The sequence below is a fragment of the Eriocheir sinensis genome, chromosome 1, assembly GCF_024679095.1.
Source record: "Eriocheir sinensis breed Jianghai 21 chromosome 1, ASM2467909v1, whole genome shotgun sequence".
Classification (NCBI taxonomy): Eukaryota; Metazoa; Arthropoda; class Malacostraca; order Decapoda; family Varunidae; genus Eriocheir; species Eriocheir sinensis.
The window spans coordinates 13933366-13957373 of record NC_066509.1 but is presented as its reverse complement, the minus strand read 5'-3'; the positions used below and the strand labels follow the sequence as shown (position 1 = coordinate 13957373).

General features: G+C 42.8%; 2 protein-coding genes across 2 annotated transcripts in view; both read left to right on the top strand.

Annotated features, from left to right (window-relative positions):
* Positions 1-24008, top strand: part of LOC126995248 (phosphoribosylformylglycinamidine synthase-like) — an 88117-nt gene that overhangs the window by 6930 nt on the left and 57179 nt on the right. The window contains exons 6-16 of the mRNA XM_050854734.1: positions 444-580; positions 828-946; positions 1460-1600; positions 4477-4589; positions 4780-4941; positions 5180-5287; positions 5451-5524; positions 5805-5958; positions 6521-6744; positions 6934-7044; positions 8634-8765. Coding sequence (XP_050710691.1) covers positions 444-580; positions 828-946; positions 1460-1600; positions 4477-4589; positions 4780-4941; positions 5180-5287; positions 5451-5524; positions 5805-5958; positions 6521-6744; positions 6934-7044; positions 8634-8765 — 1475 coding nt within the window. The remainder of the gene's footprint in view (positions 1-443; positions 581-827; positions 947-1459; positions 1601-4476; positions 4590-4779; positions 4942-5179; positions 5288-5450; positions 5525-5804; positions 5959-6520; positions 6745-6933; positions 7045-8633; positions 8766-24008) is intronic.
* Positions 1-24008, top strand: part of LOC126995252 (uncharacterized) — a 123801-nt gene that overhangs the window by 71263 nt on the left and 28530 nt on the right. The window contains exon 6 of the mRNA XM_050854747.1: positions 23465-23536. Coding sequence (XP_050710704.1) covers positions 23465-23536 — 72 coding nt within the window. The remainder of the gene's footprint in view (positions 1-23464; positions 23537-24008) is intronic.

Below are 24008 nucleotides of genomic sequence, written 5' to 3'. Positions count from 1 at the left end.
ATCAATCGGAAGTATGATTAATGTCAATTTAGGTGCATGCAAAGTAGGGAGAGTAGTTAACCCGGTAGCAGCGTTGATCATGTTTCTTAGTGGTCCCTCCAAGCAAGAAAAATGAGAAAAAATCACCCCTCACACAAACCATTTCATAATATATATCAGAGCATGTGTGATCAGATTATGTATCATCTATTTTGGGTGGTTTATATCATGGCACAAATTTGGCCTGTCGCTGCTACACGTTAAAGCCACAAATTTGGCCTGTCGCTGCTACTGGGTTAAACATTTGTCAAAGGCAAATATGTATGTCGGAATGAACAGAAAACAGTGAGTTTAGTTATTACAATTACTGGTCATGTAAGTTAAATGTCAGTTTATGTGAGTACAGATAAAAATAGTCATTACAGTCACTAATGAGACCAATGGTTTCACATGTAACATCACAGGCCTTGCTTTTGATGACTGGGATGTTAGCTACTACACCGAGCTCTTCAGGACAAAGGTACAACGAAATCCAACAACAGTGGAGCTGTTTGACCTTGCTCAGTCAAACTCTGAGCACTCACGCCATTGGTTCTTCAAGGTGAGGGCAGAGAAGCCATGGAAATGTTTAATTATGGATCAAAGAAAAACTTTGATCCTTTTCGTTCCATGTTGCTAAAGCATGTCTGAATGGTGATTTTTAAATGTGGAATGCAAGGAGAGGAATTCATAGAAATAATGTTTGACAAAGCAGGGAGAAGCACTTTGCACAATATGAATTATACTCTTTTCTTCACCCACCCACCTATATATTGCTAACCCCTTACCTGACTCTGATGATTCTTCAGGGTGAGTACTTGGTAGATGGAAAGAAGCTGCCATGCTCGTTGATGGAAATGGTGGCAGAAACCAACACCCCAGCCACCACTCACCCAAATAATGTTATTGCATTCAGTGACAACTCCAGGTGAGGAACAAGTCAAAGCAGGACTTAGTTTTACATAATTTACATTTTACATAGATGGTCAGACCACAGATACAGTGGGTTAGCCTAGGTGAAACCTCAAACAAACGGCCACCAAGACATAGCATCTCCGCCTTAGCAAATGTTAGTATGAAGGAAGTGGCACTTGAGATTCTTTGTAAGCTTATTCAGTTCTCTTCCAACAAGGTTGGTGAAAAAAATTTGGTGCAGTCTGAATGTATTTATTTCTCTTAAGCTTAGTACTATTATTTTTCATTTGGAAGGTATTGTTGATTGAAAAAAAATGATCATATGTAAAGTTTTGAAATATTTGATTAGATTTCTTTGGAGGTGGCATTTCTCAAGTGAGAACATGTCAAGGATGATCCTTTAATTTCTTCTTAAGATTTATTGTGCAAGGAAGAGATTATTTTTGTTGCCCCTGTTGAACACCTAATTTGTCACAGCTCCAGTTTTCCTCCATATGTGAGATAACTGTTGTGTTCTCCCAAACAGTGGTGTTGAGGGATGGAAGGTTCCTGTCCTTGTGCCAGCTGACCCACGCATTGCCTCTGAGGTTAAGGTGGAGCACTGCCTGAGGCACCTCATCTTTACAGCCGAGACACACAACTTCCCCACAGGTGTTGCTCCCTTCAGGTATGTGTTTGTGTGTGTGTATTTACCTAGTTGCATTCTACTTCGTTGTGATTTATAGGAATTGATCTACTCTCATGGATTCCAGTGTCTCAGTTGGTAATACATATACTGAATGATCTCCATGTCCAGACAATTCTGCAGGTCTGTGAATCTGTATGGAAAGCTATATTTCTTGATATCCTTTAAGCCCCTTGTCTTCAGTTTGTTTTCATGTCTTCTTGTTGCTTCCCCAATCCATGTAAACAAATCTTCTCCATCAGTTTTATCTACTCCATCATTACCCTGAACACTGCAGTCATGTCACCTTTCTTTGAATTTTTCCACTTGTAGTGATTCAGCCACTTGATGGGGAAAGCCTCTCAAACTCACTCTGCAAGGGGGGTACCTCTTTTGCAGACTGGTTATGGAGTGGCTTACCCTTCTTGCTGGTCATGGGTTTGATCCCTGGCTCTAATAAAGCCCTTTCCGAGTTTGGGTTAATATTTAGTGTTTTGTAACATGCGGAGGTTGTGTGAAAGTATAGTGAAGTGGAATTTCGGGCAATACATAGTGATGGCAGCTTTAATTTATTCTTTTTTTATTTTAGATTTTTTTTTTCTCGTTAGATCTCTTGAATTGCGAATTATCTTTGATAAAGCTCCTTCTACTCTCTCAATCTTATTTATATATATTTTTCTGTGTGAGGACCATACTGTGCCACTTATTCTAAATCTGGGATGGATCAGAGCTTCTTTTTATTTCATCTCTTCAGTCCATGTTTTGAAATGCCATTGTCTGTTAGGAATCTCACAATCTTTCCATTACACTTCTTTGCAATTGAAGTCTCCTGTTAATATTACCTTTTTATTGTTTTTTATTTCATCTGTCAGTGCCCGTATTGTATTTTCTAGCATAGCGTTATATCTTACTTCATTCCAACTTTTTGTTTTTAGGGGGACATAAGCTGTTATGATGTTATTATTCTCCACCTTTTACCAGTACCTGCACAGCCATCACCTCTGCACTGTCATTTCCAAATCTCACTTCAGTCACTTTCAAGTTTTGTTTTGTCATTATCACTCCTCCTCCCTTTCCTTCTTTCCTATCTTTTCTCCAAATGTTGTACTTGTTCTTTCCCTCCAGCACAAGTTCCAGTTCTTTTACAAGCTTTGTTTCAACAATACATATAATATTTGGATCACTCTCCATTAAATAATCAGTTAGTTCAATTTTCTTTGATATGACTATATATGTTTGTTTATGCAATTTTTAAACCTTTCTTCCCATCTCCCTTTTTTTCCCCTCTTTCTATCAACACCCTTACTCCTTCCTTTCGCCTCCTATCCACCACTTCTTCAGTTTTTCGTTCTTCATTCTCCCAAAAAAATTCTTCTGATCTTTCATCATTTCTCTTTTTCGCTTCACCATTTATCATTTCCTTAGCTTTCATTCTTTCATCCTCTGACATATTTCTCTTCACATATATTTGCTTATATTCTTCAGAGTTGTTTAGTTTCCATGATCTATTGAGTATAGTTTCTGTTGCCATTTGGGACCTTAGCTTTATCTTTAGTGGTCTGTTTTTTCCTCCTCGTATCTCCCCAATCTAGTTATTTCATCTGCTTCTTCCTCTATCTTTTCCTCCTCTTCAGTATTCATATTTCACAATACGCTTTTCACCTTACTCCTCTCGTAACTCTCTCTCTCTGAGCCTTCACTGTTTTTTTCTTCCTTGACACCAAACACTATAACACACTTTTTCTTGGCTGCCGTGTCCCTCACCATTGCTTCTCTATTTTTTAGTACATTCACAACTTCTTTTTCTATGTCTTGCCTCTGTTCCTGTTGCTGTTGTTCTAGAATTTCCCTAAAGCTCATTTTTTCCTTGTCTTTTTCACTTCTCCACTCCTTCAATTCATCATTGACCACATCCTTAATCTTTCCCTCTACATTTACACCCACACTCTGCTGATCATTTCCTATCTTCTTTGCTACCTCTCTTTTTATCATGTCTTCCATCTTCTCCATGTCTTCGTTTGTCCCCATTACACACCTCTCTCTTTCCATTTTCAAAATTTATATCATGGTCTTTTTTTAATTTTTTCATCTTCACTTGTGCTATTTCTTTTTGGCTTTCCAACTGATCCTTAGTCAATTATTTCTTCTCAAGTTTTCCACCATTTTCTTTGTCTCCTCGTCTCTTCTCCTTGCCTCATCATCTCTCTTTTTCACTTTGGTCAGTGCCTGAATCACTTCTCCAAACTGCTTTCAACTTCCTCATTTCTATCACTATACTGTCACAGTCCTGCTCCACTTTGTTTATCCTTTTCCATTGTATAGTAGGTTCCATTGTTGATTTTGGCGTGAAGCCCTTAAAATTCTTTTCCCAGTCCTCTTCCCGCCGATTTGGAGAAGATGAATCTTTGTTTACCTTCCTTCCCACCTCCTTCCTCTCCTTCTCCTCCCGTTAAATTTATCACTTCTCGCTCTTTCATATTACTCACAATTCCTAGACTCCTAGGAGACGGGACTAATCTACTTAGCTGTTGCTCGGGCCCTAATCGACTGGAAAATAGATTGTTGATCTCTGCCTCGTCTGTCCACGTCCTTTCGCTTCTGTTGTCGGCGTGTGTGTGTGTGTGTATGCAAATACACATAAATGGGCTCCTATTTTATTGTTTTTTCATATGTTAGCAGGTTGTGTTTTCATAGTATTGACTTCAGCTTGTAATATCCACAGCTTGAGACCAATTTCATGTCCTTTGTTATATTATTTTTCTCTATACATTCATAACTTAACTTGGTTTCATGTCATTGGTTGGATCCCTAGCCTGTTTAGAAGTTGTTAGTAAAAGGTAATGCCTGAACTAAAGATGTATCCCCTTCCCTTCCACTAGTGGGGCGACAACAGGCACTGGTGGTCGGATCCGTGATGTGCAGGCGGCAGGTCGGGGCGGTCATGTGGTGGCGGGCACTGCTGGCTACTGCTTTGGAAACCTACTGATCCCTGGTAAGCAGGGCAGCTTACCAGAGTCATCACTTTGTTTTCTGAAATATTCAACAACAGAAAGATTGATTAATAATTTGAAGACTATATCATGCATATAGTATCAATATATCATGCATATAGTATCAGTATCCTTAATGAAACAATCTTGATATATGAAGAATACTCAGTATGCTCACCTCCATTTACATAGACTATGACTTGCCCTGGGAGGAGAAGAATGCAGAATACCCCAGTAATTTTGCTTCACCACTTGAGGTTATCATAGAAGCCTCTAATGGAGCCTCAGACTATGGCAACAAATTTGGTGAGCCCGTCATTGCTGGGTTCGCTCGCTCATTTGGTCTTCTTTTGGGTGAGTGACAACTTTTTTGAACCACAAATTATGATTGTGGTCCATTTTATTTTCTAGGATATATACAGTATATGTCAATAATATAAACCATCTTTATTATTCATCATAAGGGAAAGTTGGAAAGTTTTTTTTTTAAACATACTGGTAAGTTGTGGAGAAATTGAGTGAGAAACAAAATTTGAAAGATTCCTAACCTCCAACCTTGGCTTGGCCCGGACACTGTTGTTACACACTCCAGGAGGTCCAAGTGGTGTAGAGCGACGGGAATGGATCAAGCCCATAATGTTCAGTGGAGGCCTCGGTACCCTGGATGCCACCATGGTCAAGAAAAGTCAACCTCAAGAGGGTATGCTGTTTATTTTGCTCTTTTAACTTCTGTATCACATTTGTATATTTTTGAGAAATTTTGCTTTTACAAAAATTACTTATTCTTAAGATGAATTTCTCCTGCTGGGAACTTCATGATCATTTCTGTCAATGAGGAATTAAGTGGCTTGTGTTTGGTGCAGGTTTTAGGGTGGTGAAAGTGGGTGGACCAGTGTACAGGATTGGGGTAGGTGGTGGAGCTGCTTCGTCCATACAGGTAAGCACACACAACCACACTCACAATGACTAACAGTGATTCACTACTTTTGCATTGCTGCATTTTGAGTATACAATGTTAATCTTCATAACTACTAATGACTTATTCAGTAGATAACAAATCCTAGTTACTTGATGCCTTAAAAATTAATAAAAATCTTGTCTTTGTTATTAATTTCCAGTCATGTTAACCAGAGGCTACTTTTTCTTCCAGTAAACAAAAGCTAACTCAGGCTTATGAGAACTTAAAACAGCCCCCCTGAGAATGTTTTTGTTTTTAGGTTCAGGGGGACAATGAGCCCACACGTGACCTTGGGGCAGTCCAGCGAGGTGACCCAGAGATGGAGCAGAAGATGAACAGGGTCATTCGAGGCTGTCTGGAAATGGAAGTAAACCCTATTATGGCACTGCATGACCAGGGGGCCGGAGGCAATGGTGAGTTGATGGAAAGCTATGGTTACTCTGCCTCTAGGTATTATGATAGACAGCTCCAAGGACTGAGTGATTGAGTGTGACTGCAATATATGGATTGAATGGACATTCAGTATAGTGGGAATGGAAGCACATAAACACATTCTTTCAGAGCTTGGGATCGATCCCATCAGGTCTCATATGAGAGGCTCTATTCAGATTTTTCAGTAGTTGCAAAATAGTATCAGGAGTGAAGCAAACTAAACTCTTGTTACAGTGTTGGGGTTTTTTGGGATAAAGCGGGGGAAGGAATTATTCTCGCATCTTGTATGGTTGCAGTGTTTAGGACCAATAGAAAGTAGTTATATAAACCACCTGCAGCTTTCATTCTTGCACGCATTCATCATGATCTTGTTTTGGTTGTAGTATTTAATATCAAAGGTTAAGAAAATGTTGCAAGTCCCTTCTTCCCATCTTTATCAACTTAACTCGTACCATGTCCTCGATCATGTATATAAACAAACTAAATTAGTGGAGTTATTTGTCTCCCATATAATCCACTCTCAAAGACCCCAACCTGTTGCAGCTAATGTCCTGAAGGAGCTGATGGAGGGGTCTGGTGGAGTGGTGTTCCGTGATAGCTTCACCCTTGGAGACCCCACCTTGTCAACCCTGGAGGTTTGGGGAGCTGAATACCAGGAATCCAATGCCCTCTTGGTACAGCCTAGTGACCTCCCTGCCCTTGCCCAGGTGGCTGCCAGGGAGAAGTGCCCTGTTGACACCACTGGCTACATCACCAGAGACAATAAGGTACTGTGCCACTACTGTCAGGGAAGCCACATCTGTGCAAGAATGTGTATTGCCATATCACTATTTATTTCTTATCATTTGTGCTCATGATATAGTAATTCCATGACTCCTGTTGATCCAGGCTAGTGTAAGTAATGATTCTTTTCCAGCTTAGTCCAGGGAAACATTGATAAGAGACCCCTCCCTTAGGTTCGTTTAGTGGAGGGTCGATTGGAAGATGCGGCCACTCTGCTCAGCCATGGAGAAAGGCACCCAGTGGACCTGGACCTTGAGTGGGTACTGGGGAAGATGCCAAGGAAGGTTTGTCTAAATGAGCTTTTTAGTTAACAGAAACAAAGTGCGGCTTTTTTATAATATAATTGTGCTCCTCAGTAAATCATGCAACTCAAAACCTCATTTGTAAATTGCCACAATGATGGTCATTAATTGCCTTTAGGAATTTACTCCAGGGTATTATGTGGTTGCTTGTTTTGCTAGTTTGTTTGACTCTAGATTACTGTCCCTCCAAATAGTCGTGAGCCACTGTCCCTGTATACGATTGTATACAACCGTTTGAAAATTAATACAAAAATACACATCTGTGTATTACAGATTTTATTACAACTATTTTTATAAGAAACTACTATAATTTTGGAACTTGTTTATGTACGTAATATCTAAGGAAAATAAGCTAAGCACACAAAAAAATTATTGTAACTGGAACAGTAGTAAAAAAAGAAGAAAAGTTCCTTTCAAGACCCTTGGTAAGGCAGGTCTGCTGGTAGAGTCCTGGCTAGCCCAATGTGGAATAGAGATGTCTTCTAGGATGCCCCAGCGCCCCCAGGCCTCATGGACCATGGGTTGATAGTCTTCTAGGATGCCTCAGCACCCCCAGGCCTCATGGACCATGGGTTGATATGGACCAGGCTGTCAAAGATCAAATATATTTTAATAATAATAAAAAAAAAGTCTGGAACCTCCTATAGTTCGTTGCTGCTTGCTGGGGTGGAGCAAGTAAATGATAAAGATGATAACAGTAATAGTAACAACTACCTAGGGTATCTGTGTGGCAGTGACACTTCCAGCTGGGGCATCTGAGCTGCAGCACAGTGGCCTACAGCATCATAGTCTTGCTGCTGGATAGTTCATTCTTGTATGAAAAAAGGAGAAGAAAAATACAGGAATTCATAAAATATATACTAACAGTGGGGGGAAGGTGCTTAGGTGGCGGGAGAAGGGACGTTCAGCTTTTCCACCTGGGGCGCTCTACTCATCCCCGTCACCCCACCCTCTGCGCCTCCCTCGGGATGCCAACTATGTTGAAAAGAGAAATAGGGAATAAATAAGAAATTTGAAATAAAAAAATGAGCAATGATGACTGACTGACAAGAAGAAAATGGTTGGTACACAATTGTTCACACCAATACAGGCTTTTACTCGCACTTGGGCGGAGCACTGGACACACGCGCGTACAGGTGTCTAGCCTCCTCCTCCTCCCTCTGCCTGCAATTATGACTCCAGGCAGAGTAAAAACAGTTTTAAAACACTGTAATATGCCTGAACGACAATTGAATGTGTCCTTACGTACCTCTATTTCACTGCCCTTGTATACGATAATCATTTTTGCAGCAGAAAATAAAACTTATGCACTGGAGAAAAAACAAACTTACCTCTCGCATGTAGATCACACTGCAGACAGAAAACTTGTCGGTGGTGAAGATTGGTACTGCCTGGGTTCTTGGACACACGTGATAGGAATTCCGCTTGTGACGATAATCACAAGGGACAGTGATCTAGGGTTAATGTAAAAAAAAAAAAAAAAAAAAAAAAAAAAATGAATTTGAAAGTTTCATATCATTGAGAAAGTTACTACTATACCTCAGTCAGTGTTATAAATGTTTTTCATTTAGCAATTTACATGGACCAAAGAGAGGGTGGAGCTACTGCCCCTGGTGTTGCTGGAATCCCTGAATGTGCAAGAGGCGCTGGAGAAGGTCCTAAGGTTGCCATCTGTTGCCAGCAAGCGCTACCTCACCAATAAGGTAAAGGAGAATGTTAAGTAGACTTAATGCAAGATTTATATAATTTTAGAAGTGCTGTCATCTTGTCACATTAAGGTTAGAAGAGATTTTGTCTTGTCAATCTACATTAAATATTTATGGGCAAATTGAGGACTTCACAACAGGATAAGTGTTGAATCTACCTCTATAGGTTTTTGTACTGATAATAAGCAGTCTTATTTGTTTGTAAAAATAAGAAGCAAGGCACAGGATAATCAGAAGAGGTACTGTTTTGTGTCCTTAGGTGGATCGATCAGTGACAGGCCTGGTGGCTCAGCAGCAGTGTGTTGGGCCCCTGCACACACCGCTGGCTGATGTTGCGGTCACTGCTGCATCATACTTCAGCAAGGTAGGAGAAAACTGAGTAAAGTGCACACCAAAAACATTTTAAGTTCTTATTCATGTTCCCTAATTTTGGTTAAGTTTTGTATTTGTCCACTTTTATTATGCATTAGTTTGGCAAAGTTGTTAACTTGCACTCTATAGTTACCTTGGAATCATGAGTTGGAAAAAAATATCTAATTTTTCTTGTAGTATTGAGGGAAATTCAGATCCAAAAATTAGAATAGTTTGATATTTAGCAACTTAAACATTATATATACCAAATAAATACACCTCCCTGAGGCTAATGCATTTCACCTACAGGAAGGAACTGCAACTAGCATTGGTGAGCAGCCTGTGAAGATACTGGTGAACCCTCAGGCTGGGGCTCGTCTTACGGTGCTGGAGGCTCTGGCCAACCTTGCAGCTGCTCCTGTCTCTCACCTAAAGGTCTGTGGCTTCCTAAGGCCCTGTCCACATGGGCATATAGTGTCTGCCGCAGACACAGACAAAAGCGAGGGTTTTGCCCATCCACAGCTCGCTCACTTGCCTCTGCCTTGCTTTTGTATGTGTATGCAGCGGACATTGTATGCCCGTGTGGATGGGGCTTAACCCATTCACTCCAGCGACGCCGACGTCGGCGTCCGACAGCGTTACCATATGGAAAGGGTTACTCCTCTTCTAAAACTCTTAATCCTCTCTTCCATTTCCTCTTAATCCTCTTCTAAATCTCATAAGAGGAAATGGAAGAGGATTAAGAGGAATTTAGAGGAGGATTGAGAGGTTTAGAAGAGGATTAATCCTCTTCCATTTCCTCTTGACCCTTTCCATACTGTGATGCCAACGTCTGCATCACGAATGGAAAGGGTTAAGGGAGATTCATTCACTAAGAGCTTAATGATTTAGTTCCAGATACACCCTAAACCATGGCAGCAAGAAATTGACAATTAATAGAACCTTGAATATCAAACTGTTGCATATTATTTTTCATTTACACTAATGATTTATTTCTTTTCACGATGGCAGGATGTGAAATGTTCAGCTAACTGGATGTGGCCTGCCAAGCTTCCAGGCGAGGGTTGGTCACTGTACCAAGCATGTGAGGCCATGTGTGAAATCCTGAAGACGGTGGGTGTTAACATAAGAACATAAGAACGCAGGAGTCTGCAAGAGGCCGGTAGGCCTGTACGAGGCAGCTCCTTTGACCCTAAGCTCCCGTGTATCTAACCCCACCTAATATCGCTGTCCATGAATTTATCTAGTCTATTTTTGAATGTGACAATTGTATTGGCACTCACCACATGACTGCTAAGCCTATTCCACTCATCCACCACCCTATTAGTAAACCAATTTTTGCCTATGTCCCTGTTGAATCTGAATTTATCCAGTTTAAACCCATTACTTCGTGTCCTACCCGGTTCTCTTACCAACAAAACCTTATGAATGTCTCCCTTATTAAAGCCCTTCATCCATTTATAAACCTCGATCATGTCTCCACGCACCCTTCGCCTTTCTAGAGAATGCAAGTTTAACTGTTTGAGTCTTTCCTCGTATGGGAAGTTTCTCAACCCCTGAATCATCTTAGTCATCCTCCTCTGCACCGATTCTAACATTTTGATATCCATTCTATAGTAGGGTGACCAGAACTGAACCGCATAGTCAAGATGAGGTCTAACTAATGCTAAATATAGTTTGAGGAAGACTTGGGGCTTCTGCTTACGCTCCTTGAAATAAATCCCAGTACCCTATTAGCTCGATTTCTAGCTTGAATGCATTGTGCCCTTGGACGGAGATCAGAGCTCACTAAGACCCCTAAATCCTCTCGCACTCCAGACCTACTTATGAGAGTGTCATTTAAGCAATAGTTATGTGAGGGTTGTTCCTACCTACACTCAGAATACTGCACTTCCCTACATTGAACTCCATCTGCCATTTATCCTTCAGTCATATAATCTGTTGAGTTCACCTTGGAGAATACTAGCGTCCTGATCCGACTCAATTACTCTACCGATCTTGGTATCATCTGCAAATTTACTAACATCACTACTAATTCCTGTGTCTAAGTCATTGATATAAATAATAAACAAAAGTGGACCTAATACCGAACCTTGTGGGACCCCACTGTAACACATCCCCAGTCAGATCTTTTACCATTGATTTGCACTCTTTGCTTCCTATTGCTAAGCCACGCCTTGACCCAGTTCAAAACTTTACCCTCTACTCCGTGAGCCTGTAATTTAAGCAACAGTCGTTGGTGAGGAACTTTGTCAAACGCTTTACTAAAATCAAGATAGATTACATCATAATTTTCATCTCTGTCAACGGCCTCAAATACTTTATTGTAGAACGACAAGAGATTGGTGAGGCATGACCTACCTTTTGTGAACCCATGCTGTAGTCGTGAATTAAGCTATGTTTCTCTAAATGCTCCCGAATGTTCCTGGCTATTATGGACTCCAGCATCTTCCCTATAACCGATGTTAAGCTAATTGGGCGATAGTTTGAAGCAACTGACCTGTCCCCTTTTTAAAAATCGGCGCCACATTAGCTACTTTCCATAGGCTCGGCACATAGTTAGTATTAACCTAAATCTTAAAGATGTCGGTTAGTGGGTCACTGATTATATCACCTAGCTCCTTTAATACCCTCGGAAATATCCCGTCAGGACCTGGCGACTTGTTCTTCTTAAGCTTATCTATCTCATCCTGAACTACTTGCCTGGTAATGATTATATCCTCAATTTATCGCCATCCCTGCCCTCGCACACCTGAACTCTTTCCGGTATAGTCGTTCGATCCTCCTGTGTGAATACTGAAAGGAAGTAGTCGCTCAACAATGTGCTCATATTTTCGTAATTTTCTACTAGCTCCCCTGTGTTTGATTTCAGCGGTCCAATTTTCTCCCGTGTTTTTGTTCTATACATCTGAAAGAAGCCCTTAGGATTACTTTTTCGCCTCATTTGCTACTTTGATCTCATAGTTCTTTTTGCTATCCTGGTGTTTTTCTTAACTAATCTAGATAGTTCGACGCATCGGCCCCTGAGATGTGTTTCCCCATTCTTTATTTTCTGATAAATTCCTTCTTTAACCCAATCTCGTGTTTTAGTCCACGAGTCATCCACTTAGGATCATTGTTTTCTTTTCTAAGTGTTCGCTGTGGTATATGCTGTTCTTGCCCTCTACTATTACTCTAACTAAATTATTGTAAGACATTTCTACCTGGTTCTCCTGGCTCTCCAATCCGCAGTTCTGGCCCTCATGAATCCCTAAATTATCCCAGTTTACCCCTTCAAGATGTCTTCAAGCCCCTCGTAGTTTGCTCTTCTAAAATCTGGCACTAACACTGGGTTTGGATCACGGGTTACCGCAGTCTAACCTAAAACGAACCGTTCTGTGGTCACTATTTCCTAACTCTCCGCCCACCTCCAACTCACGTAGCAAGTTCCCATTATTGGTTAGGACTAAGTCTAATATGTTATCTCCTCTGGTAGGCTCAGTAACTACCTGCTTAAGGAAATTATCTTGTATAACTTCAAGAAAGTCCTCGGCTTCCAGGTCACCCACTAGATCTTCCCAGTCTATATTCCTATAATTAAAGTCCCCATTACGCAGACATTTCTACTCATACTCGCCCTGCCAATCTCCTGTAGTAATATACTCGTGTCCTGCCTGTTAAGGTTGGGTGGCCTGTATATAACTCCTAGAGTTAGTTTTCTTTCCTTTGTAAACGTCCACCCAAACTGATTCTGAATCCATGTTAGTTTTGACTGAGTTGTTAACTAAACATTTAAGTGAGTCTTTAACATATAGCGCAACTCCACCTCCCTTTCTGCCCCTTCTGTCTTTGTGAAACATCTGATAACCCGTTATTTCAAATTCTGACCTAAAATTTCTATTAGCAAAGTCTATCCATGTCTCAGTGATCGCTATTATGTCAAAATTTTCTGAACAAGCTTCACCCCTTAGTAAGTCTATCTTGTTTCTGAGGCTCCTGCTGTTAGTATAGAAGATTCTTAGCCCGTCCTCTGTTACTCCTCTAGAATTACTTCTAAGCTGCCTGGTTATATTATGAGCTAGATGTACACTCCCCTTACTCCTCACATTGCTCCAATTACTCCTCCCCCTCGCCTATACTAAAAATCCCTCAGGGTACCAAGTGCTCGCTCAAGGGAGTCTGAGAGAGCCTCAACACCCTTGAACGTCAAGTGTATCCCGTCACGGGCGTAGAGGGCGTCGTTGCCAAAGAAGAGGTCCCAATTGTCGACGAACAGCCACCCATTGCGCTCGCAGTGCTCAGCAAGTCTGCTGTTCACTGCTATCGCCCTGGACAGCCATCCATCGCCAACGCCCCTCCTTGGCAGGACGCCACACACTACTGGTGACCCACCAGCGTCACGTATCCTGCCTAACAATTCTCTAAAACGCCTGAGAAGGTCCTCGCTTGGCACACGAGAAACGTCGTTTCCGCCACAGCTGAGAAAGACAATGGGGTTCGATCCCTCGCTTGCCATACACGCCTCAATCCTGTCTGATATATGGCCCACCCTGCCCCTGGGAAACACACCCTCGTCCTGTTCTTATCCTTGGAGCAAAATACCTGTCAACATAACGAACCTGACTAACACCAACAACAACAACCCGAGGGTCGGAAGGGGGCCAGGAGGGTGGGTGAAGGGGGAGGAGAGCGGGAAGGAGGGAGGGACCTGCTGTGAAGAACGAGGAGAAATTGTGGAAGAGGTGGATGGTGGAAAGGGGAGGTGGAGGAGTTAGAGGAAGAAGGAGAAAGGGAGGGTGAGGTGGTGGAGGGAGGAATGGACGAGGAGAGGGAGGAAGAGGGGAAAGGGAAGGTAAGGGACAGGTGTTGTAGGGAGGGCCGAGCTTGGAGGCGGAGGACAAGGAGGAGAAAGCGGGGGAGGAGGAGGAGGAGGTGAGGGGGCGGGAAGAGGGGAGAGGGGGACGGAAGAGGAAGGCGAGGAATTTGAGGCGGAGGATGAGGAGGGGAGGAGGAGGAGGAGGAGGAAGGAGGAGTAGGTGAAAGGAGAGTGAGGTGGGGAGGGAGGGACGGACGAGGAGAGGGAGGAGGAAGGGGAAGGGAAGGTGAAGGACAGGTGTGGGAGGGAGGGACGAGCGAAGAGGCGGAGGACAAGGAGGAGGAAGAGGAGAGGAGGAGGAGGAGGAGGGTGGGCAGGGAGAGGGGAGAGGGGGACGGAGGAGGAAGGCGAGGAGGAGGAGGAGGAGGAGGAGGAAGAGGAGGAAGAAGAGGAGAAGGAGGGTGGGAAGCAGGAGATCGGAGATGGTCGAGGAGGGGGAGGAGGAGGGGAGGGGCTGCTGTGTGGTTGAAGACAATACTAGAGGGGAGGAGGACGAGGAAGAAGAGGAAGAGGAGGGGGAGGAGGACGAGGAAGAAGAGGAAGAGGAAGGGGAGGAGGAGGAGGCGGGGCTTGTTGCTGCTGCACTAACCAATAAGTGTACCTGGGCGGCGAGAGTCGTAACCCTATTCTCTAACTCTATGATCCTCTGATCATCCTTCTGAGTCTTAACGCAGAACCTACAAACGTCCTTGGAAAGAAAGTACTGCTTGGCCATGCGAAGGCCACACCCAGAACAACGCTTGAGGGACGTCATGGTGAAGATATGGGCGAGGCAAGACGGAAACAATTAGGCGCGTTAAGACGATAACAAAGTACGCAGCTGCGGTGAGGTCGTCAGGTCAAAAATGTGTATCTAGGAAAACAAACCAACAGCTGCGGTGAGGTCGTCAGGTCAAAAATGTGTATCTAGGAAAACAAACCACAGCTGCTGTGAGGTCGCAGTCAGGTCAATTCCCCGGGGAAAAGGGTGTGTCTCGGGTAAAAAGGCGCGGTTATTTCTACCCACCAAGACAAAACATAGGCCAATATTAATATACTGAGAAATCACTTATGTAAAGAAGATAATAACTGTGTTCACTAGGTTTGCGCGGAAAGTGGATTATCTAGTGTTTTGTGTGGACTTAGAAATTAACGTAGCTTGGCGCGCCTGATTCACGTAGTCCTATTATCACAGCACAGTAAAGTATCCTAATAATAGAAGGAGAAGAAAACACAAAAGCAATATAAAACCGTGTAGCACTGGGTTGGCGTGAAAGAATGTTGAATTTAGTGTAGATGTGGGAAGCTTAATACACTTGTCCTAGGAGTAACTGTGGATCACTATCTAACTAAGTAAATACTAAATCAGAACACTTAGCGGTCTGTAGTAGAAGGCAGGGTAATCCTCCTGGTTTTGTAGTCCTCCAGCACAGCAGCAGTTACACAGAAGCACAGAACGCCTCACACCGCGAAAGCAGAGGAAAACCGTTGGTGTAGATGGTGGGAAGGACTCGCTAAGCATGGCTGCTAGAGTGTCGGGCGGGGTAGTGAAGGCACCACCGGGCCTGGTCGTCTCTACTTATGCGCCATGTCCTGACATTACCAAGGTGAGGAGACACTGAACGCCTGTAGTCTTGGTTAGGGGTGATGGGTAGTGACAATGATTATGTTTTGTGATGCAATAAATTTTCATAAGAAAATAAATATGAGCTGCTGTCAATCTATTGGTTTTATGAAACTGTGCATACCACGAACAAAAATGCAGCTTAGAGGTCTGAGCTCAACATTAGAAAAAAGTGGTGCAAGTAAGCAGGTTAGTGTCTGTGATACAGGTTGTGACACCAGACCTGAAGAGCCCGGGCCGAGGGGAGGTTGGCGAACTCCTGTGGGTGCGTCCTGTCCCAGGCCACGCCCGACTGGCCGGGTCAGCACTGGCACAAGTGTTTGGCCAGGTGGGGAATGACTGTCCAGATGTTGATAAGCACCACATTGAAGCCTTTGTTGCTGCATTCAACCTTATTCAACAGCTGCTTGCTGGTCAGTATTCTCTGATCTACATCATTAAATTTTTAAGATAGAATTATTAATTAAGACTGTTGGCATTGTTGATAGTGTATAAATATACAAGTCTTTGTGAATCACTGAACTTTTCATTCATAATTATTTTTCTCGGTTTTTATCTTTGAAATAGTTTTCAGGTAAGGCATTCAAGTGAAAAATGCTGATCATTTTTTCACTGCTTTCAGAGGATGTTATTCTGGCACTACATGATATAAGTGATGGTGGGCTGGTGACCTGCCTGCTGGAGATGTGTGTGGCTGGCTGGGGAGGAGCCAACGTGGATATTCCCCCAGCACCAGCCCCTCTACCCACAGCCACAGACCAAGTACCTCCCACTCTTGCTGCTCTCTTCAGTGAGGAAGTTGGGTATGTTACCTACAACATCGTATTTTTTGGATCATTGTCATCACATTGAAATGAGATGATTCAAAAGACTCCAATTCATTAAGGTTAAAACCTAATGGCTATTATAGAATTGGAAAATACTTTGCAAGAAAAATGCATCCTTTTTTTTGTTTCTCTATTTCTGTTTTCTCTATTTCTGTCTTTGCTTTTTTAATACTTGGGTGTTACAAAAAATGGGTTTGTTGACAAAGCTAAATGAATCACAAATCTTGTGTAGTATTTACCAGTGATAACCATGTTCAAACTTTGTCAATTAAGAGATTTCTTGAGAAGTGACAGATCCCATTCATATAAAAAATAGGCTGCACACTGTCATGCTATAAGGTTCCTGCAGGTGGGTGATGGAGGTGAGCAGTGGCCGAGGCCCTGATATAGTGCGCAGGTTTACAAGCAGTGGTGTTCCTGGCACATGTCGTCTGGGCACCACCACCAGCGCTGGACCCCAGGCACAGGTAGCCCATCTTTATCCACTATATCCCTGATGCTTATCCTTCAGGTTAAAAATTAGCAAACCTGTTGTATGAAAGTATTTTATTAAATTTTTAAATAGTTTACATACAATTGAAATTATGAACCTACAAAAAGTAAATATGCTATAAACAAGTTTTGCACTCAAAGTTTACCATCGTTGTCTTGCTTTCTAGTTTGATGTCCGCATTGGAGGAAAAGATTCTATAAAAATGACTCTCCTGGAGGCTGCCAAACACTGGGAAGAAACAAGTTACCAGTTGGAAAGGTTTCAGACCAACCCAAATTGTGCCAGGCAGGAGTACTGTAGCCTGGAGAGCTTCACCCACACCGCTTACCATGTTCCCTTCTCTTATCGGGACTTTGTGTTAGGTGGGAGAAATTAACCTTATATTTGTTTGACTAAAGTAATTTGACATTAAATATAAGATTATAGTCTTAAAAATGCTTCAAAAAATAATGTATAGGATCATAATATAAAAATATGATGGTAATTTTCAAGAAACCTAAGTAATTTGAAATTGACTCCATAAGCCCCCCAAAATCTGTGGATAAAGTTGTTTGTTACAGATGTTCTGACTCAAGCTTCAGATGCCAAGTAGCAACTGTAACCTCTGCATCCACTCTTTTCTTTGTGCTGCAGGACCAGAGAGGAGCAGTGTAAGTGTGGCCCGCGTTGCTGTGCTGCGGGAGGAGGGAACCAACGGCGACAGAGAGATGGTGTCAGCTCTACTCCAGGCTGGCTTCTGTGTGCATGATGTCACCATGTCAGACCTTCTGGGTGGGGGCACCTTACTCCAAGACTTTAGGGGTGTGGTCTTTCCAGGAGGCTTCAGCTATGCAGGTAAGTTGCATTCTTTCGTAAAAATAAAAATAAATAAATAAATAAAAGCTTAAGAGATGTGGCCATAAGTACATGTCAGAGCAGCATAGAGAATGACTTTACTAACAGCAATTAGATATTTGGTTTTAAGCTGTTTTCTTCCACTCCAGACGTGTTGGGGTCAGCAGTGGGCTGGGCAGGGGTGGTGCGTGGCCATGAGGGGCTGAGGACAGCTCTTGAGTCATGGCACAATAGCCCCAACACATTCTCCCTGGGTGTGTGCAATGGATGCCAGCTGATGGCACTGCTTGGCTGGCTAGACCCTCCTGGCCTCAGTGGTGAGTCAGTTAAACATCTCTAACCTGACTGAGGTGGCTTAACCTACTTTGGTAACTTGACATTTTTAATATTTTTCCAGTTACTTATATGATAGTTTGTAATTTATTGTGCCTTTGGACACACACTTAAGGTAAATTCCTGTAGTAAAGAAGACACCAGAGTTATTGATAGAGAGACTTGTGTGAATTGTAAATACACAGTTATTATATTTCTACTAATGCTTTGTTGTGGGTGTTACTTTTAACCCCTGCCAGAAGCCAAGTCTCCTGCTGTGGTTCTCAAAGGCAACAACTCGGGTCGGTTTGAGTCACGATGGTCTAAAGTCCGCATAGAGAAGACCAACTGTGTGCTGCTGAAGGGAATGGAAGGAGCCAAACTAGGGGTGTGGGTGGCTCATGGGGAAGGTCAGTGTGCAGTGTTGTGTGAGTTATATTGCATGTGCATGCATGAGTTGTTTACAGTACATACATTGCACATTTATATAATCCAATCTGTATAAAATTAATGAGGAAACTTATTGTATGTTTGTGTGTATTGCACTGTATGTGCCCACATGTGAGAGTTGCTTAGAATACTGACATTGTTCCTTTTTGTAAACCACTAGTACAGAACTCAACACTTAATTGCATTGTGTGTGCAGGTCGGTTCACTTATTGGAGCAGCGCTGTGGCTGATGCGATGGAGACCAGCGGGTGTGTGGCGCTGCGTTACTTGGGTCCAAATGATGAGCCAACACAACGCTATCCCTTCAACCCCAATGGCTCTCCAGGTAAATCTCCTCTGCTCACTTTCAGCTTTCTCAGATCAAGAGGATAACGGCACCTCAAGATAAAGATATTATCTCGGTCTATTCTGTAAGAATCTTGTTTATTTCTCAGAATTTACATTTACATGCCTCTCTGCTTCTGAGTAAATGTATCACATTGCCGATAGTGGATTAGAAAGTGGTATTGAAGTGTTGCATCCTCAACTATAGTCGGTGTCACAAAAGTTGTCGAGGATAATCCTTCAGTAAGGGACTGGCGGACTTGGTATCATTGCTTGGGTGATGGTACTGTGAGCTCATTTGCCGATTCTTAACTTGTTCTGACGTGCATGAAATTGACTTTTTCTTATCAAAACCCTTTTTGAGTTTTAAGGTAACAGATTGTACCAATAGAAACTAATTGCTTAATAACTTTGATAAATATGTGCCATTTGAACTATTGTAGATAAATCTGAAACGACATTCATAACTGCACGTGGACGGACAATGTCCAGCGACTGAAGTGGCAACTTGATATATATTTATATTTAAGGCCTGATAAGGCTGGACTCTTTTCCCCCCACTTGTCATACTACTACAAAATGGTGAACTACAATCCACACATTGTCATTTGTTAACTAGTTTATTGTAAGATTTGGTATATTTTTAGTCCTGCCTTAGTCATAATGTGTAGTGTTGCAACGTAGTCATAGTCATTAAGGCAAAAACCTTCTCTTTCATCACACTATCATTAATCCTGAACTGTATCTCCATTATTTGTGGGAATTAAACAGCTATAGAGAAGAGTGATTATAAGAATAACTACATTTAGATACCAACAGTGTTGATTTTAAGAGGTAGCAGAGAGGGAGAGACAGTAGACGATGTCATGGCAAACAAAATTTGCTGCAGGTGCTGCAGGTTAGATCTAGTAAACAACAGGCCAATGAGCATCATAGAGACCATCACCGAAGCAATGATGCCAAGTCCATGAGTTCATCCCTGAAGGATTATCCCTGCCATCTTTTGTAAAACTGACTATAGTCCAAATGGAATACATGTTTAGTAATGTATTTGTTTCAGGTGGGGTAGCAGGCATAACATCAGCCTGTGGCCGGCACCTGGCCCTCATGCCTCACCCCGAGAGATGTGTCCTCACCTGGCAGTGGCCACACTTGGCTCCTCCATTGTTGTCTCCACCTGGACAGTCTCCCAGACTGACTGCTCCCTGGAGTAAACTCTTCCAGAATGCCTTTGACTGGTGTCTTGAACATCAGTAATATCAGAGCAGCTTGGTGAAGTAGATTTCCTGAAGTTATGATAAATATCAATTAGAAAGATGACCAGTAGCATATATAAACGTTTCTTGCATTTGAATTTATTTTGTTCAGTAATTTTCTTAATGAAAACAATGAATTGTGTAAAAGCCCCTTTTTGCTGGCTCAGACATGAGCAATGAATTGGTGCTGATAGGTGTTTGGAGAATGAAGGGTTGTGTTCCCATTACAAAGTACATATACATGTAATAATGTTTTGGCAAAGATTTATATTAATCTAATACTGTTGCTCAATTTTTGTATTGTTGGTTGTTGAATTATACTCTAATTTGTCATAGTTAACTTTTATTTCAATGTGGGATGGTTTTCCTCTGGCTAGTGACTTCATGCTGGGTGACATTGTGTTATACAGTAATTTGTCTAGATATCTTCCTTTCAGATAACATATACAAGGTTCAAAAGTTCGAGCTGGGGAGAGGAGGCAAGTGTGTCATGGAGGATATTTCTACATCCAAACTAACTAACTGGGAGCATACTTCAGGCAGCGTGTTGCTTCACTCACCCACTGCCTCCACTCCAGACAGTCCCTCTGAGCAGGCCTCCATGCAGCTACCCTTTCCATTCAAAGTCCCTCCTGGCAGGATCAGTCAGCTTACCCCCAGTTATGAGTTATGTGAGTGTCCCCCTGGTCTTCTCCACTCAGGCTTGTTTCGTATGGAAACAACGCTATGAGCAGGATCAACATTCTGGGAGTCATGCCATGTGCCCATATAGTTAGAATTGATGTTCAAGGACTATCAACATCATCATATACTTGTGCTGAGCAAGTATATGATATGAAGTATATGAAGTATATGAAGTAGCGGGCTTTTTTTAAATATTTTTCTTTACGCCCTTGAACTGTCTCCCTTGCTGTAAAACACACACACACACACACACAAAAAAAAAGATAACCTACTCAACGCTTTCCCGCCCCTTTCCTCCTCCCTCAGACATGTGTGTGTGCCCGTCGCCCCATCGCCCTGACGAGTGTCTTCTCCCTTCCCCTCCTCATCCGGGTCTCGCCCACTGCCACCTCACGCCCCGCACACCCACCGGAGACGAGACGGGGGTCAGGTCACCTCGCAACGCCTTCCAACGGCTCCACCAGACTTCTACCGCAGGGGAAGCACGCGAGAAGGTGGAGCGAAGACGTGGAGGCGTGGAAGTACATGTTAGACGAAGAACACTGGAGGAACGGTGGCTGGTGAGAAGGAAAGTGCCCGACACGAATGGATATCGAGTGATGGAGAACGAAACAGTGTGGGAAACTAGGGAAAAAAAATCGCATAATAAAATGAGAAGAAATATTGATACGAATGTTTATCAAGCGATGGGAGACGAAACGGGGTGGAAACTAGTGAAAAGATTTGTATCGGATAAAAAGTGCAAGGAAAATATCAGTGAGCGTAAAGGTGAAGCCAGAGAGGAAAGAGTTGAGAGGAGTAAAAATACCTTGATTAACGTGCAGGATGGTCGTCGTCTCGCTCACGCCTTCATTAAAACGCCCGAAACAGTCCAGGGAAGTTCGTTATACCAGGAATGTGCCCCGCGATGCCCTCCACCACCACCACCACCACCGCGCGGGGAGGAGCGGGCCAGAGAACGTAACTGCCAGCATACTAGGGGAGGAAACGGTGAGAGAACAATCTACCCAGCAGTATTCCTGAATCCCTTTCACAAAACAAAGCCCTTGACCCCTCGGCATGTGGATGAACGTCACTTTAGATCTAGAAGCATGGCGGACAATCTGCGTGGTGTCCTTTTTGGGGTACGTGGGAAGAAGGACATCCACGGGACAAGAACCAACAAGCACCTCAAAGAAAAGGCGCAATATGAGTTCCTCCACACTGGAAACAGAGTGGCATACACCCTCGTCACTGCCACCTCTCGGCCTCGCGGGAGAAGAAAGCGTCAAAGGGGGACAGAGGGCACAGTGAGGGGTCTCGACCATGGTCTCGACGCGACACCTACTGACCTGAAGCCTCCGGAACAACACACTTCAGGGGACATGGACTTTGACAACACAACGACCACGGCAAACTTACCTGGCAACATAACCTTGGATTCTGCCGATGAGGATGAGGAGGAGGAGGGGAGGTTAAACGAGCAACAGGTGACCGAGGAAGGAGAGGGGCCAGAATCACGCAGTCCAGAGGTTGTCGCGGACCGGCCTGACGCTGAGGTGCAGGACTCGTGCCACTGCGAGCTCAGTAATTACCTCACCTGTGTCGGGACGTACCTGAGGATCATATCGGACAGGATCGTGGGGGAGATAAAGCACCTGTGAGTATATGGGTATTGCGTCGAGTCTGTGATTTATACTCTTTGCTTCTTCTGTCAGTTTATGAATATTACCTGATGCCTTTTAATATTTACGCCCTTCTCTCCTCTTACTTATCTTGCTCTTTTTGGTCTCTCCAGTAAAACTAACTACTGTAATATCAACTTCTGCTATTATACGAATATTACTTCATGCCCATAATATTTACGCCCTGATCTTCTTACTTTTCTTGTTTTTTTTTATCTGTTCAGTAAAATTAACGTCCATATTAATACCATCTTTAATATCAACTTTCCTTTCCTGTGAGTATATGGATGTTGCCTCTTGGACTTCATATTTGCTTCTTGTGATTCCCATTAGAACATGATTATTGGTGTTGTTCCATAGCTATAATATTGAATCCCTCTTGTGTGAGTTATTGAATGATGGATTGTGCCCATAACATGAATTTCTTACTCCATCCTCTATTATCTGGATACTATTATTTTTTTTCATGCTCAAAATTTACTTAGGACTCTTCCTGTACGTTAAGGGATATTCTCATTCCTCTAATATTTAACTCTTGGTCTCTTTGCTCCTCCAGATGTCATGGCTATACAATTAATCATCTTTCATTTTTTCCTTGAGCGAAGAAGTATTACCTTAGACCTGTAATATCCCTTTTCCTGCGACTACCATTTTATTTTATTTTATTGCCGTTGAGTTGCCTCCCTTGATGTAAAAGAAATATGAACATCATCACTTGCGCGTCATCTCAACTTAATACTTACGTTATTAATGACTATTACCTCATGACTAATATCTTTTTCCCCTTTCTGAGAGTATATGAAAATGGTCTTCCTATCTCCTTCGTCTTCCGTGTGTCTTCATCTCCTCCTCCTCCTCCTCCTAAGTGTTTAGCAGGAAGAGGAAGTGGGTTAGTGGGGAAGGCACACTTGGGGGAGGAGGAAACGCAGTAGGAGTCTCCAGTTGTATGGTGCAGGTTCACTAATGGTTCTGATGTTCGCCTCCTCCTTCTCCTCCTCCTCCTCCTCCTCCTCCTCCTCCTCCTTCTCCTTTCTCCCCCCCAGCACGCTGAGGAATGACGACGCCCCTATACTGGAGGACAAGGCGTTGATGAGACACGACACCCTCGAGACACTGTGAGCCGCCATCATCACCATCATCACCATCATCATCATCATTATCATCATCGCCATCATCCTCATAGTTATCATCATCATTATCATCATCACCATAGTCACCATCATCTACATAGTTATCATCATCATCATCATCATCACCATCATCTACATAGTTGTCATCATCATCATCATCATCATAATCACCATCATCTACATAATTATCATCATCATCATCATTATCATCATCATCATCATAACCATTATCACCATCATCTACATGGTTATCATTATCATCATCATCACCATCATCATCAAAACTCAAAAACTATCTCTGGAACTAGATAATATTCCTATCATTATCACCATCACTATTAATATTCCTCCATCTCCAGTCTCACCATCATTGTCACCACCATCACCACCACCACTACCACCACCACCACCACCACCATCACCACCTTCACCATCACCATCACCACCACCACCACCT